This window comes from Chaetodon trifascialis, chromosome 10 (assembly GCF_039877785.1).
Source record: "Chaetodon trifascialis isolate fChaTrf1 chromosome 10, fChaTrf1.hap1, whole genome shotgun sequence".
NCBI lineage: Eukaryota > Metazoa > Chordata > Actinopteri > Chaetodontiformes > Chaetodontidae > Chaetodon > Chaetodon trifascialis.
Genome location: NC_092065.1, coordinates 22,517,501 through 22,534,435, shown reverse-complemented (window position 1 = coordinate 22,534,435; position 16,935 = coordinate 22,517,501). Strand labels below are relative to the sequence as shown.

General features: G+C 43.1%; 1 protein-coding gene and 4 non-coding genes across 5 annotated transcripts in view; 4 read left to right on the top strand and 1 right to left on the bottom strand.

Moving 5' to 3' along the window:
* The first annotated feature begins 5,884 nt into the window (after window positions 1-5,884).
* Window positions 5,885-5,956, top strand: trnap-ugg (transfer RNA proline (anticodon UGG)). The gene has a single exon. It is a non-coding gene; the product is annotated as a tRNA-Pro (tRNA).
* A 401-nt stretch (window positions 5,957-6,357) lies between these two features.
* Window positions 6,358-6,429, top strand: trnap-agg (transfer RNA proline (anticodon AGG)). The gene has a single exon. It is a non-coding gene; the product is annotated as a tRNA-Pro (tRNA).
* Window positions 6,430-7,858: 1,429 nt separating this feature from the next.
* trnap-agg (transfer RNA proline (anticodon AGG)) lies at window positions 7,859-7,930 on the top strand. The gene has a single exon. It is a non-coding gene; the product is annotated as a tRNA-Pro (tRNA).
* An 865-nt stretch (window positions 7,931-8,795) lies between these two features.
* trnap-agg (transfer RNA proline (anticodon AGG)) lies at window positions 8,796-8,867 on the top strand. Its single transcript has one exon. It is a non-coding gene; the product is annotated as a tRNA-Pro (tRNA).
* A 1,383-nt stretch (window positions 8,868-10,250) lies between these two features.
* The window catches only part of hydin (HYDIN axonemal central pair apparatus protein), a 79,942-nt gene continuing 73,257 nt past the window's right edge, over window positions 10,251-16,935 (bottom strand). Inside the window, exons 85-95 of the mRNA XM_070971968.1 lie at window positions 16,817-16,935; window positions 16,401-16,571; window positions 16,028-16,137; window positions 15,475-15,697; window positions 14,922-15,131; window positions 14,584-14,747; window positions 13,499-13,649; window positions 13,182-13,412; window positions 11,756-11,980; window positions 11,176-11,457; window positions 10,251-10,888 (exon numbers count right to left, since the gene is read on the bottom strand). The exon at window positions 16,817-16,935 is cut by the window's right edge and continues 34 nt beyond it. Of these exons, the coding sequence (XP_070828069.1) occupies window positions 10,679-10,888; window positions 11,176-11,457; window positions 11,756-11,980; window positions 13,182-13,412; window positions 13,499-13,649; window positions 14,584-14,747; window positions 14,922-15,131; window positions 15,475-15,697; window positions 16,028-16,137; window positions 16,401-16,571; window positions 16,817-16,935 (2,096 nt within the window). The 3' untranslated portion in view covers window positions 10,251-10,678. The remainder of the gene's footprint in view (window positions 10,889-11,175; window positions 11,458-11,755; window positions 11,981-13,181; window positions 13,413-13,498; window positions 13,650-14,583; window positions 14,748-14,921; window positions 15,132-15,474; window positions 15,698-16,027; window positions 16,138-16,400; window positions 16,572-16,816) is intronic.

The following is a 16,935-nucleotide window of genomic DNA, read 5'->3' as shown; positions in this document are numbered from 1 at the left end:
AAGGCACAAAAGCAAAATAAATGATGTATTTTCTCATCAGTTGAGCACTAGAAATGGTAAAAACTCACTGGACATGACTGCCCCCATGTGGAGATAAGTGTACAATGACAGGCCTGGGCAGCCTCTCTCTGCAGGACTGATTCGCCTTATTCAAACATTTCTATGATGCATTCGTGACAAAAAATAATTTAAATGACAAAAATACACACAGGTAAGGTCCTGGCTCATACTGCAGCAACACTGCAGTTAGAAATAATTTGCCATCACAACTGAAGTGTCATAAAAGCAAGTTCCACAATGAAGACTGGAGTCCAGCTGGTTGTCTGTGCACCTTGACTTTGGCATCTAGTGGAGGGTGTTCAGTGTGTCCACAGAGCTCTCTCTGAGAGGACGGTATCCCTTCAGGTAATACACCCAAAAACAAGGTTTGCTGTGGCCCTCAGAGTGCTGGCTGGAAATGGTCAGTTTGCCAAACCATGGCCCCGGAGAGCCTCCTGGAGGGGCCTCGAAGGATATCAAGATGTTTTGGGTGTTTTTGGAGAGGATGGTGTCCAGAAGTTAAATTGATTACAGATGTCATATGAAATGAAGCAAGTTAATAAGAACCAGAGGTGTCCAGAGTCATATTCTAAACATGGGGATAACAGCCAGATTGACCACTTGCTGTACCAGAACTGTTGCAGACATGCAGTACACTTTGTGTACTCTGCTGTGCTTGTAACAAAGAGAGGGGATAAGGTGTTTATCCCAACCCTGTTCCAAGGTACCAAATGGTCACCATGACCCTCTTTTCCAACTCTATGGCCGATCACAAGAGCGAATATCTTCTGGATAATACAAGTCACAGTACAGTAAAATCAAGTTTGATGGTACGTATGTAGGGTTGACATCCAGTGTTTACCGTATCTGTAAGGTCCCATCACTATCACTATCTTGCTGACAGTGAAGTCTGCAGGAGAGAGATAAGAAGGGGATCATATGACGGGATATAAATCACTGCCATTACTTTGGTATTTTTGTAGTTTTGAAACACAAGTTGCTCTTTTTGCATGAAATCTTTAGTCATCCCAACTCTGGAGTCACAGGTTGGGTCTGATTTTTCATCACACTTTCACTGCAATTTAAAGGCACCATGTTAAATAGAGCAGATGTCAGCGCCAGTTTATACAGTTTTCACTGCACGTTTGTTATAACTGAAAACAGCATAATGGTAACTTATACTACTGTGAACTATACACAGTTGGTGTGCACATCACTCACTTGAGGGACTTGAGGGACACTGTAGCACTTGGCTTGTCAGGTTTCAGGATCTCTGTCAGCACACGGGGCGAGACATGCACCAATGCACTTTTTCAGTTCCGATCTGTTTCTGATAGCTGAATATATGCAGTACGGACCCTGTGCAACTGTTTAATTAACAAACTACATGCCTCAATGTGTGGAAGAGACTGTGGTCACTTGTGTATTTGTAAGAATTTTAACCATTAATGATGCATCTATTACATTTGACCCCAGCTGACATCTTTGCTGACACATGATGGAGTATGCACATTCAATTCTGTTTATGTCTAGTAAACAGAACTGAATAGATTGGTCCATAGATCGGCCCCATTGTCAAGATACCCGATGATGCAGCTATTTGGGTCGATATTGGACCATCATCCACCGCTGCTTTGTTTACATAAAGGCTGTTTAGATAAGTTTGTCATGTATCTGAAAATTTGGCACATTCTTGTTAATGGCTGCAGGCAAAGAAGCCCCTCCTCTCTTGGTGGCGAGTGGGGCTGTGTGTGTGTGTGTGTGTGTGTGTGTGTGTGTGTGTGTGTGTGTGTGTGTGTGTGTGTGTGTGTGTGTGTGTGTGTGTGTGTGTGTGTGATCGTGTTTAAATGTTGGGACGCCTCTACCAGGTGTTTCTTTCCATCAGCAGTCATGGTCAGAGGCAGGAAGGTGATCTCATATAGCTTGTTCTGGTGGGGTTCAAGGATCACAGAGGGAGCAGCGCTCCACTGCTCGCCCTCTATGACAGGTCCGATGCTGCAGTGCTGGTTTGTGGGATTGAACACGGGCAGGGTCTGGATGTGGGAGCCGCGTACTGGGCAAACAAAATTCACCACCTGCAGACACGAGATCAGAGGAAGAATTATTAAGCAAAAGAAAAACTGCAGTATTAATCAGCTTCCACTTATTCTAAATACAGCAGAATGTGACACACTTTCTAAATCCTTTAATGGCTAAAGCCATTAGTGGCTAATCTGCTAAATGAAACTAACTGAAAGTTTGTCCAAATTTTCACTGATCTTTAAATCTGTCTGAGTCTGAGTCAATGTCTCATATTATGTGGTGCTGGCCTTTCACCATACCTACAATGAGAAGCTGCACTGCTGACAAGGCAGCTGTGAGCTTTCAGGCCTGCTGGAGAAGCCTCAAAATCAATATCCAAAATACTCATTTGCTATTTTTCTAAAAACCTTTTACTTACATTGCTTTGTTATATGTGGCACATAAATCAAATGTGATGATTCATACAGCTGGTCAGTGCAAACTGTTTGTCCCTACATAAAACCTGTATTTGAGAACAGTTACTGCAAAGATACAGACCATGACAATAACATGACACCTTATTGATCCCCTAATGGATTACAGTTCAGGGTTGGATAAAGTGGAACAACCCCGATGCTGGAAGTGCCAATTTTTCAGGAAATATGTTGAGCACATATGGTACATACAGTAAATATGATGCTTTCATCAGATATGAAATCCCAAAATGAGCAATTGTTCCAATGTGCACTGCAGATTTTGTTCCTTCATGACAAAACATTGTGTATAAAGAGTCTGCTGAGGGCTGCACGGTGGTGCAGCAGGTAGTGTGCGTGCCTCACAGCAAGAAGGTTGCCGGTCCGATCCCCGGGCGGGGATGTTCTTCCCGTACATGCGTGGGCTCTCTCCGGGTACCCCGGCTTCCTCCCACAGACTAAAAACATGCTCATTAGGTGTTTGTCTTGTGTGTTGCCCTGCGATCGACTGGCGACCAGTCCAGTTGACAGCTGGGATAGGCTCCAGCCTCCCCGCAACCCCGAAAGGGATGGGCAGTATAGAAGATGGGTGGGTCTGCTGAGTCTTTGTTGTGGTAGACTCTATAAAAAAAGGGTGACTATTGGTGCATATGCATGTGTGTGTATATGGATATATGGATTCTGCTGTGATATGTTTGCATACAGTTTTATCTCAGACAACTGCTACCAGTACTATTGGATCACCTGGCACCAATGTCTCCAGTGTTCATCAGGACAATCCTCTTCCTGGACAACAGCTCCAAAAGCACGGTGGTCCTGGTCCAGCTGGACCTCCACACCCTGACAGTTCAAATCAGACCTAGCTAACATGACTTAATTCATCATATAATTCAAATAAACGTTGCATCATTCATCTCAATGTACCATAAACAAATACAGTGAGCACCTGTTTTTTATCTGCCAGAGTTGTACATGAAGCCAATTCTGAAAATAGTGACAGCAGCAAACTACCCTCAGAACAACATTTCATGCTTGTCCAGCAAATACATCGACTTTGGGGGACACCTTGCGCTGCTCAAGCTGCGTGAACATTTATTCTATTTTTCCAAAATCTCGGAAGACAGACGTCCAAAAAACTTAAAAGCAGACGGACATTTATGATGCTGGAGATTAGCTAAGAAAAAGCTCAATGGTGTAGCTTTCGAGCAGCTGAAAACATGCCCTACATATGACAGAAATGGTCAGTTCTGGTCTGTCAGGAGTCCGCATCAGATGACGCAAATCTACACAGCAATACTGAACTGCCTAACACTTAGAAAAACTGTAGGCACCAAGCCAGTTATTACCACGGTGTTTTAACTTCCAACTTATAGCCCTGACACTGAGACCTGACGGCGCAACAAGCTGCTGTCAGTGTCCCTCCCACTGCCGGTTTGTTGTTCTTTGCGCGGCAGCGGAATGTGCTTTCTGACGCTGTCCGGCGTTGTAATTAGATTGGAAGCGACGGAGGAAGCAGCAGTGGTTAATGCTTTATGCGAACATTAATCTTAATAAAATTAGACCTCCTGATTGTAGTCCAAAGGTTGTGACCGTGCGCGCCAACAAACGCATGAACCAACCATCCACACAACCAACCACTACATACATATACAGAAGTAACGCTAATATGAATGCAACTGTTGCGCTCTGAGACAGGCTCGGTGGCAAGCTAACGTGAGCCTTAACCAGCTCAGTATTATTGCTAATGTGCTCATATGCAGCTACGCCAGTACAAAGCATAAACAGACAACTCTCAGTGAGGTTTTCCACCATGAGAATCCCGTCCGCACATTACTCTCGTACCTGTTCGTTTGCTAGCTAAGTTAGCAACTAATCGCTAGCTCATGGGTCAATGTCACAGCCAGTCACTAATTTATTAGCCACTTTTAAAGCTACTAACTAGCTAAATTATCACTCGGCTATTAATGTTACTAGAAGTGCTACACGTCAGTGACTGGAACATAAAGCTATATCAACACATTCTTCACAAACACAGCAAAACGCATCCAAAGCCATTTAAGTGTTGCTAATGTTAGCATGACTTCCGATAGCTTCTTAGGCCCAATGAGCTTACAAAAATGAACAACACAATCAAACCAATTCATGTAGCCCATGTTATTCATATTACAAACTATGCATTGATATAACACATTATTTGATCACAAAGTATAATTTTGTCTTGCAAGAGACTTACCTTCCCTCCCAGTCACCTTGACAAGAGAAAATGGCGGGTGGCTCAAAAGACGTGGACGTCATGACGTCAGACGCACAATACGATTGACATTGACCAAAGAATATCAAGTTTAGGAAACAAACTGTAATTTTAAATGGAGACAATCCACAAAGTAGACTGTCTTCACCAGAGCAGACAGCTGAATGACATCCATTCAAAATATTTCATTATCAACTGCTGCTAAATCTATTTAAATAGATGTAAGCCAAGGTTTAAAACAAGCCCCAACAGCTGCTTCTTAATTCACTTTGGCACCTCTCAATAGGAGACAGGTTTTCCATCTACAACAGCAGGAAGCAGCATTATTGAGATACATTTAAGCAAGGAACTGAATCCCAAAGCTTAACCCTAACCTGAAGCATCGAGCATTAAGTAAGAAGAAAAGAGTACAATGACAAACGACAGAGTTATAAAAGAGTTACTCTTGGTGCGACAAGGGGATAAAATATCTGGTTGGAGGTCTATCTCTAGGTAAGGGGTTTTCCTGACCTGGCACTGGACACTGGGGAGGGGGAAGAAGATTGCAAAAGATTTTCAAATGAGGGCTCAGTCTGAGGAAAATAAAAAAAAAAACTTTTTGCAGTGAACAGCCACACCAAAGTACCTGATGTCCCTTTCGCCTTTGTTGCTGATCACTAGAGTCTGGGAGGCCGGCGCCATGCCAGGATGGTACAGGAAGCGCTTGTCAAAATTGAGCTTGGTGAAGGAGAATTCAAGGCTAGGTGCTACAGCCCTGCCCTTAATGGGAAAGGTAGATGTTGGCTCGTGTTTTACCTGACAAGAGGAAACAAAAGGGAGAAATGCAGGAGAGAGAAGAATGGAATAGACCTAGCAGGAATGAATTTAGAATGAATGTAAATCGTATTATTTCAGTGGAATGTCACTTAAAGCCAATCATACTTTAGGATAATGGGACGACAGGATGGTGGTCTCATGAATTCATGGTTTCATTATTAATTTCTTAACTTCAAAATCTGGTCAACACTGATATTGTTTTCATTTATCTACTGTGTACAAACAGTTAACAGAATCAGTGCTTTTAGGTTCCAGTATTCCATGTCATGAACAGTGACCTGGGTGGTCACCACAAGCGCCAATGGGCTCGTTGGTCTAGGAGTATGGTTCTTGCTTTGGGTGCAAGAGGTCCTGGGTTCAAATCCCAGATGAGCCCTTCTTAAAACCACAGGGGTCATCACTTAAATACCTTGCTGTGGGTGTGTTTTAGGCATGTTATTAAACTTCATTTTTAGAACATGTCAAAACTAGAATGAAACCTTTCCCCACAAACAAAACTAAACATATTTATAGAAAACAGATGACATCAAAAAGGAGACCTCAATCTTTTCAATTTTCATCAATCTTCTGTACGCCAACAGCTATCAGTATGAGTGCTTTTAGGGTTCAGTGTTGCATGTCATGAACAGTCAGATGAACATATAATTGTGACCACCAGAGGGCGCTGATGGACAGGACAAGATGGATTGTCAAGTTGCCACATCACCAGTTAGGAATTCAACCACAGGTCCTCAGATCATCCAACTACAGCTACTGCTGTGAACAACTGCATATGTTGGCTCGTTGGTCTAGGGGTATGATTCTCGCTTAGGGTGCGAGAGGTCCCGGGTTCAAATCCCGGACGAGCCCACTGTTAACATCTGGGGTCACGGAAACCTGAGGAACAAATGTACAACTAATCAAAGAAAGCCATGCACATTCCTCAACACTTGTCAAAAAAGTTTAGTTGAACTAAGGTCCTGTCTGTCAATGGGCACAGAGCCCATCATACCTTGGGATAATGGGACATCCAGAATGGTGGTCTCATGAATTCATGGCTTCATTATTAATTTCTTTACTTCAAATCTGGTCAACACCACCAAAGGGGCTGTGTCACCTGGGTGATCACAGCAAATGTCGATTGGCTCGTTGGTCTAGGGGTATGATTCTCGCTTTGGGTGTGAGAGGTTCAAATCCCGGACGAGCCCCCCTTTAACCTTAAAATACAGTAGTACCTCACTAAATCAATGATTACAGCTTTGAAAAACCACCAGCATAGTAAAGCAAAATAGAAGAGCATCGTCATCACAGAAAATGCATCAACGGTGATCAAACACAGACAGATATGTATGTAGACACCCTGACAGTTGCTCACATCCGCAGCACCTCTTCCATGAGCACTACAGCACAAAACATAGTGTGTGTTGACAAGTGTTGAAGATGAGAAATCTGTCAGCAGGTTGATTACAGGAAATCAAGTAGCACCTATTTCCATTAATCAGAAGTGCAAAAAATTCTCTGTTTCCATCTTCCACGTGTGAATACTGTCTAGTTCTATTAGTCTTCTATGATAAACTGAATGTTTGGGGTGTCACCAAGGAATCTGGGTTCTACGACAAGCTTTTCAATATTTTGACATTTTATATGCCAAATAATTAAGAAATTGTCACAATAAACATGAGTGAAAATAATTGGAGCTTCTCATCTACTGACACTGTCCTGTACAAGACCACCCCACAAAGACACAGATTTACAATCGTTTAATATCTCTTGGGATGAAGGAGAGCGGGGATGATGAAGAAGGGTGCACTTGTATGTGGGGATGAAAGGAGGGATGAAAGAATGAGGGTCGAGGGGTGAACGTGGGTGAATGCTATGAACAGCTGGACAAGAGCTCCCAGTTGAAATTTGATATACACAACATTAAAATCTCAACATGTGTTTGTCATATTTTGATACAGAAAAGCTGGTGTGTATGTGCAAATTGACAATTGGTCAATCTCAGTGTGCACATGAAGATCAAACTACAGCTGTGGACAGAAAGCTCAATAGCTGAACTCTCTGGAGACATCAGTCTTTTTCCATTTTCATAAATGTTCTGTGTGCCAACAGCTATTAGCATGAGTGCTTTTTCAGTGTTGCATGTCATTAACAGTCAACTGAAGATATAATTGTGACCACTAGAGGGCGCTGGTGGACAGGATAAGATGTGGACTGTCAAGTTGCCACATCACCAGTTCGGAATTCAACCACAGGTCCTCAGACCATCCAACTACAGCTGTGAACAGCTGCCTATGTCGGCTCGTTGGTCTAGGGGTATGATTCTCGCTTAGGGTGCGAGAGGTCCCGGGTTCAAATCCCGGACGAGCCCAACTTTAACATTGGTGGTCACAGAAGCTTAAGAAGTTATTCTACACATACCAAAGAAAACAATGCACATTCAAAAACACTTGTCAAAGATTTGGTTTGAACTAAGGTCCTGCCTGTCAATGGTCACAGAGCCAATCATACTTTGCATAATGGAACAATAGGATTCATGGCTTCATTATTAATTTCTTTACTTCACTTTAGTACCTCACTAAATCAGTGATTACAGCTTTGAAAAACCACCAGCATAATAAAGCAAAATAGAAGAGCATTGTTGTCACAGAAAATGCATCAACAGTGATCAAACATGTATGTATGTAGGCATCCTGACAGTTGCTCACATCCACAGCAAGGGCAGCACCTCTTCCATGAGCACTACAGCACAAAACATAGTGTGCGTTGTTGACAGGAGTGTTGAAGATGAGAGATTTGTCAGCAGGTTGATTACAGGAATTCAAGTAGCACCTATTTCCATTAACCAAGTCATGTTGTACCCAAAAGTACAGAAATATTTCTCTGTTTCCATCTTCTCAAATGTGAATACTGTCTAGTTTTATTAGTCTTCTAGTCCTTTCATTTTTGGAACATGTCAAAACTACAATGAAACCTTTCCCCACAAACAGAACTTAACATATTTAGAGAAAATCACAAGTGTAAAAGCATTTCACATTGTGGTTTGAAGAATATTTGGGGTATTTTAGGGTTGAGTATTTCTTGTCTTGAACAGTCAGATCAACATATAATTATGACCACCAGAGGGCGCTGTTGGACTGGATAAGACGTGGATTGCCAAGTTGCCGCATCACAATTGAAGTTCAACCAGAGGTTTCCACTGCATCCAACTACAGCTATCAACATTTTCACTTGTCGGCTCGTTGGTCTAGGGGTATGATTCTCGCTTAGGGTGCGAGAGGTCCCGGGTTCAAATCCCGGACGAGCCCACTGTTAACATCTGGGGTCACGGAAACCTGAGGAGCAAATGTACAACTAATCAAAGAAAGCCATGCACATTCCTCAACACTGGTCAAAAAAGTTTAGTTGAACTAAGGTCCTGTCTGTCAATGGACACAGAGCCCATCATACTTTGGGATAATGGGACATCCAGGATGATGGCTTCATTATTAATTTCTTTACTTCAAATCTGGTCAACACCACCAAAGGGGCTGTGTCACCTGGGTGGTCACAGCAAAAGTTGATTGGCTCGTTGGTCTAGGGGTATGATTCTCACTTTGGATGCGAGAGGTCCCGGGTTCAAATCCCACCTTTAACCTATATAGTAGTACCTCACTAAATCAATGATTACAGCTTTGAAAAACCACCAGCATAATAATGCAAACTATTTAAAAGACAATCACAGACGGCTGAAACAATATATATATAGGCACACAGACAGCTGCTCACTACCACAACAAGGGCAGCACCTCATCTATGAGCACTACAGTGCAAAACATAGTGTGTATTGTTGACAGGAATGCAGATTAAGAGTGTTGAAGATTAGATATCTGTCATCAGGAAAAACAATTATTGAAGGTGTATTATGAGAGATGTAAAAAACAAACTCTTCTTGTTGTCTTGCGCACTGCTGCAGTGAGCTCCACCAGTCTGTTCAGGATGCACTTCTGTTCAGAGTACTTGCGGTGCATTCTGCCACCTGCTCTTCAGTCCTACAAGTGCTGCCTTGTCCTCTATCAGCACCTGGTGCACACCCTCTTCCTCCATCTCCCCCTACTCCTTCAGGCTGCTGTAGGGCCTACAGCAGTACTACCCTGAGTAGGGTAGTACTCAGGTACTGGGATATCTGGAGCCTCTGGTCTTGATCGTAATTAGTTTTCCGTGGACCCCTTCCTTATCAGGCTGTCAGTCTATGTGGGTCGTGGTCAACGTCTGCAGAAACTGATCCACTTTCCTCTTTTGTTTTATACCCCGTTAAAGCATTAAAGCAGTATCAGCTGATCTCCAGGGGAAAGATTTAGTGGGGCGCTGATGAAAAATAAGCCAACAGTATTGATGAGCTGACCTCAATCAACATGGCGCTGCGTAACTGCCACTTCCAAACCAGCAGCATCTTTGTGCAGGTTGATCCTCCAGAATATGGTAGTAAGACATTTCATTCATTATTAAAGTGTTGGGATAAAACTCTCTCAAGCCTCCACACAGTCTGACTTACTGATGCTGCTTTTACTACAGTTGTAGCTGCTGAGCAACAAAGCGTCGGACTGTTTCTGGACTGTTTCTGAAGACAAGCTTAAAAGACTATTGGTCAATATTATGCGATACAGAACAGTGAATTTTTGAAAAGATCTGAGACTGTCCAGTCAGGGGGAGGTGTTTCTCTTGGCATTTATTGTATCTCAACTACATTAACACACTATGATTATTCTGTATTACTATGGGGTACAATGTATTGTGTATTGGGACTGAATACACCATCAGTGGACATGACTGCCCCCATGTGGAGATAAATGTGTAATGACAGGCCTGGGCAGCCTCTCTCTGCAGGACTGATTCACATCATTCAAACATTTTTATGATGAATTTGGGACAAAAAATAATTTAAATGACATAAATACACACAGGTAAGGTCCTGGCTTGTATTTTTTGGCAGCAACACTGCAGTTAGAAATAATTTGCCATCACAACTGAAGTGTCATAAAAACAAGTTTCACAATGAAGACTGGAGCCCAGCTGGTTGTCTGTGCACCTTGACTTTGGCATCTAGTGGAAGGTGTTCAGTGTGTCCACAGAGCTCTCTCTAAGAGGACTCAGGCCGGTATCCCTTCAGGTAATACACCCAAAAACAAGGTTTGCTGTGGCCCTCAGGGTGCTGGCTGGAGATGGTCAGCTTGCCAAACCACGGCCCCGGAGAGCCTCCTGGAGGGGCCTCGAAGGATATCAGGATGTTTTGGGTCTTTTTGGACAGGATGGGGTCGACCCCTTTGACAGTAAAACAGGGTTTGTCCACCTAGGAGCAGGGTGAATAATGCTTAGGTTAAATTAATCTCAGATATCATATAAGTGAAGCAAATGAACCAGATCGGGAGGTGACAAGAGTCAAAATGTTTGAAACAAAACAATTTCCTTGAATTTAAAGAAATGTATTGGCTTTTTGCACAGTGGCTGTAATGCAATGCTCCTTATCACCTTCATTCTCATTGACTCTAATGCTCCTCCAAAAACATCACATTTTGAATTTTTGTTGCACTTTTCAATTAAGTTATTTCACTGGCCCTCAGGTCTTCAGTTCTTTACCTGAAAAGAGAAAGTGGTGGTCTGCAGGAATACATTCTTGAAGGGGATAGTGACGTTGCGACCAGCCTTGATGCTAAACGGGCCCTGGGCTTTGGGAGGGAGGCAGATCCCCTGTAGGGGAAAGATGTATTCGCCACCTATTCCTGAGGACAGGTTGAGCTGACCTCTAACTTCCCCCAGCTGATGAGGTTCAAAACAAACCTCCACGCTGGCCTCTGATCCTGCCTGGAAACCAGGAGAAGCAACAACACTCTTGTCGACAGTGAAATCTGGGCAATCAGTCTGCAAGAAAGAGATGACAAGAAAGGGATCAAATGACAGGAAGTGAATCACTGCGATTACTATCACCTGGTATTTTTGTCATTTTGAAAACCAAATTACTTTTTTTTGCCAAAATATTGTAATTTGTTTCTTTCTTTGTTTAGAACCATGGCAGACATCATGGAGGTCAACATTCTGGATGAATAAGCTGGACAATGGATTCCATCCCTTCTTTCCTGGTGGTTTGTGGCTCCAGTAGAAACTTAAATCAAACTACTTAAATTCCTGAGTCACTGGGACATGCCTCGTGTTTTCTTACCTTGCATGAGTACTCAGTTTTGATGCGGGAGTAGTTGATGAACTGAACAAGAACAGAGTGGCTGCTGCCCAGAGAAGTGTTGAAGTGGACGGTTTTCTCTGGTGGTGGGGGCAGAGCTCTGAGAAGCAGATCATAGTGGAAGTAGCCCAGATCAGTACTACACAGAGTCAGCCGGGCTGTAGACTCGCCTGTGCGCAGGGGCTGGTACTCAAAGCTCAGTGTACCCTAAAGAGAGGACACACACACACACACACACACACACACACACACACACACACACACACACACACACACACACACACACACACACACACACACACACACACACACACACACGGCCATTATGAATCAGTTAGTCAACACATTAATTTCTATATAAAACTCCTCAACACAGCATAAAAGGTGTGCTTTTCCATCTTGGGTGCTTGAGCAGATTCTGACTTCAGTGAACGCCACCTGAAGCCTTTTCATTTTTAGTTTACTATAACTGCACCACTAGAGGGCTCTATAGAGTGGAGTACAGTGGGCTCTAAAATGGGTTGTTCTGTACATGAGAAAACAGTTTGCAACACTGATGCTGCACATCGTCGTCATCACAGACATCATTCCTGATGATGTGAGCCAAATATCTTACTTTGCTCACCACATTTAGTGCTTGGTCTGCCATACAGAAAGACAGAAAATGTTGCTTCTGATCCTCGCTGGCTTTGGCAATTATGACAGCACTCTTTTTAGACTTAAATTTATAGGGACCAGTGTGTCAGATTTAGGGAGATCTGTTGGCAGAATATGGCAGAAATTAAATATAATATTCAGAAGTATGTTTTCAGTAGTACTACTATAATTATTACATCCACTGTCACTGTAACTATGACTGCATTTCTGTCTGTCTCACTCTGTCTGTCTGTCTGTCTGTCTCTCTCTGTCTCTCTTGCTCTCTCTCTCACCCAAACCAGTCGAGGCAGATGGCCGCCCACCCAGAGCCTGGTTCTGCCTGAGGTTTCTGTCTGCTAAAAGAAGGTTTTTCCTGCCACTGTCACCAAGTGCTTGCTCATGAGGGAATTGTTGGGTCTCTGTAGATAGAAGAGCTCGGCCTGAACCAGCTCTATATGGAAAGTGTCCTGAGACAACTTCTGTTGTGATTTGGCACTATATAAATAAAATTGAATTTAATTGAATTGAATAATGTATAATCACCTGAAAATAAGAAATGTTGTGTTTTCGTTACTTTAGAATGAGTTTCTATGACACATAAATATTGCAGCGTTATGTCTTCTATACTTACAACTTCCTACAGTGCACATATACACAAATCTGTGCCTTGTATATTTTAACTGATTAACTGATTGTCAGTGGTTATTATGTATTCTTGAAGCCTATCCAAGAGAATTTGTTATAATACTTAGACGGTGTATTCGGTGTCTACCTTGGACTGTCCTGGCACAGTGTGCTGAGGTGGGGCACTGATGTCAGGGCATTTACACTCAGTGTTGAGACAGGTAGCTGTGGTCAGGGGGTTCTCCACCTGTACGGTGGCCGAGGCCGTCTGACGAACAGCGGTCACCAGCTTTATGGTGGACAGGGCGCCTGGAGATGTAGCCTCGAAGGTAACGAGGTAGAACAAGTACTCACCAGACACCACGTTACGAAACGTCACCTGAGGAGAAGAGTTCAAGGGTGATATGACAACAAAGCCACACATTAAATCCAGATGTGGTCACAGAAATGTGTGTGTGATCAAACCTTGGTGTTGTAATGCCCCTCTCTGTATGTAAAGAAAGACATTGTGTAGTCTCTCTTTGCCAAACCAGGGACATCGATATATTCTAAACCCTTGAGTGACACTGTAGCGTCTGGCTTGTCAGGTTTCAGCATCTCTATGAGCACACGGAACCTAAGCACAAAGAAACATCATGCATGACTCCACCGTGCAACTGTCCTGACAGGGTTTGTGTATTTCTCCTCATTACATTTCACCAGTCATTCATATTCATGTTTTTAAACTGCAACAAGAGATTTTACTAAATTACAGATCAAAGATCAAACTTTTCTCCACTCTACGTTTCCCATGGGTGATGAAAAATTTTAAAACACACATATTTTGAAGGAGCATTGGGTGTATACAGGAAGTACTGCATAATGCTGTGAGTGGCAAGTGAAGTTTCATAAGGTGAACAGAGGCCTTTAATTCATACAAAGATACACTAACAACAACAACAACAACCAGTCACTGTAATGTACCATTAAAAAAACATTAATGATTTAAACCTGGGAATTAAAGCTGCTTCCTCAATATCTTTATGATAATGTCTGAAATGAGAACGTGGAAACAATATCACAATGTGAAAGGGGTCTCTTGTAGTGATGAAACTACAGAGAATTATGAGTCTGCAGCTCCTCTCTGCTTTACTGAGCTTTAAATTGAGTTTCAGATCATTGTTCCCTCAATGGTACTGTTTTGGTTCACTTTCGCTGCTTCAAGTGTGCCATTTCAGGCTGCAGCAGGCAGCTGTTTTCACCAAAGAAAGCATCAAACCAGCTGGTAAACACAGTGGAGCGCTTAGCAGCAAAAAAGCCAAATATTTCCCTTTGGAGTTGGCAGAGACCAAAAATACAGTTAAAAGGACACACGAGGCTAGCAACACAACTCAAAATGAATGATCATGTTGCTCTGTGATTGAAGTTCACCAACTTAAACAGTGATGACATGACAATGTTGTGTTCACAACTTGTGTCCAGACAGTTATTGCAGGTTTGAGAATTATACTGGGATCGTGATTTAAGATGACTTTAATGTGTATATGCGTCTGTGTGTGTGCATGTTTCACCGTTGTTGCTTGGAGAGCCAGTTGTGCACAGGGAGTGACTGTGTGTGGTGAGTCTTGGCAGGCAGTTCGTGCACAATGGTGTCCTCTGCCTTGGGAGGCTCAGCAGTTCCCTGCAGGGAGTACAGCATGCCTGTCCCATCAGGGAAGGAGAAAAAGACTGATCCCTGAGGAAATAAGAAGGAGAAATATAACAAGTTAACGTCTGAGATTTAGTTAATATCACACTTGACAGCTGTTTGTTTTGTTATCTAGAATGCACTGTGCTGCACTGAATATGCACAATCACAGCTACAGATGTATAAATAACTGATCATGTTTAAATGTTAGGGCTCCTCTACCAGGTGTTTCTTTCCATCAGCAGTCATGGTCAGAGGCCGGTAGGTGATCTCATATTGCTTGTTTTGGTGGGGTTCAAGGATCACAGAGGGAGCAGCGCTCCACTGCTCGCCCTCTATGACAGGTCTGATGCTGCAGTGCTGGTTTGTGGGATTGAACACGGGCAGGGTCTGGATGTGGGAGCCGCGTACTGGGCAAACAAAATTCACCACCTGCAGACACGAGATCAGAGGAAGGTCAGAATTATGCAAAAGGTAGTACAAACAGAGTTATATTATAGGTAATCCCTGTCACTGAAAACATAAACAAAACAAAACTGCAGTATTAATCCACTTATTCTAAATACAGCAGAATGTGACACACTTTCTAAATCCTTTTATGACTAAAGCCATTAGTGGCTAATCTGCAAAATGGACTAAAGTTTGTCCAAAGTGTATTATTTCCCTTCTTGTTCATCAGATACAAAACCCAAAATGAGCAATTGTCCAATGTGTACTGTAGATTTTGTTCCTTTGCTAGACAACATTGTGTTTAAAAGTGCATCATCAGTCAAACCTCTGAGCTCGTGGAGGCTACGATGCAGGAGCCTGTCACAGTGAGGGTAACAGGTGAGGAGGAGCCCTCCACACAGCAAGTCAGGTTCTCATATCTTGTGTCATTGCTCAGTTCCACAGGAGCAAAAGTCACTTCAAAAGGAACCTCCATGGCTGGACAGACGTAGCCTTTAGCTGGTCTGATGGACAACTCTGGGGGAAAATTCTTTGTTTTCCACTGGAACCTGGTTACAAGGTAGACAGATAAATAAAAAAACAACAACAGGATGTAAACTCAACCACAATGAGCCACGAGTCCCAAAAGAAAAATACACGAGAGCAGCAAAATATTTATGTTCTCATGGCACCAGAGTTAAAGAGCACTGATAAAGTCAGTCTGCTGAGTCTTTGATGTGGTAGACTCCATAGAAAAGGGGTGACTCTATAAAGTCTAGCTTGATTGGTGCATCTGCACGTGTGTGTATATGGATGCGTAAGTTTCTGAGCTTCTGCTATGATATATGTTTGTATACGGTTTTCATCTCAGATAACTGCTACCAGTACTATTGGATCACCTGGCACCAGTGTCTCCAGTGTTCATCAGGACAATCCTCTTCCTGGCCTGGCAGCGCTGGACAACAGCTCCAAAGGCAAGGTGGTCCTGGTCCAGCTGGACCTCTGCACCCTGACAATTCAAATCAGAACCAGAGGCTAACATGACTTTATCCAACATGTAATTCAGATAAACTGCGTCATTCATCTGTATGTAACAAATACAGTGAGCACCTGTTTTTTATGAACATCTACCAGATTTGTACATGAAGCCAATTCTGAAAATAGTGACGAGTACAGCAGGAAACTAATGTCAGAACAACATTTAATGCTTGCCAAGCAAATACATCAAGCATTATACCAGCTTTGCAAAATGAAATTTACTTCACAGCCTACCTGGCAGCAGCCTTGGATGGACAGCAGGGGGTGTAACAGGCCTGCAAACTCGGCCTGCAGCTCAGCATTGAAGGGAGGAATATGCTGACAAGGTGAGAACTGGATGTCAACGCTACATGAACCACCAGTGGCTTTCAGGCTCAGTTCACCCGCTGGACTGAATGACAGATCCTGGAGGTGGAGGTGGGGGTGGAGAAGATGATATTAAATGTTGCTTGTTTGTCAGTGGAAGTGTCCCCATAACATAAATCATTAAACTTTAGGGTGAAGGCTTGGATTAGGATCAGTCAGGAGAAGGTAAGGCTTAGGTTAAGGTTAGGGCTATGCAACTCATGGAAACACAGCTATGTGCGTGTGTGTGTGTGTGTGTGTGTGTGTGTGTGTGTGTGTGTGTGTGTGTGTGTGTTGTCTTCTACCCTTGGGTCCAGTGCTGTGGTTGAGTTGAGCTGCAGGGAAAAGGAAAGATCCAAAGGACTGCGGTTGACCAGAACCACTTGCTTCTTCACCTTCTGACCCAACATCAGAGATCCCAGTT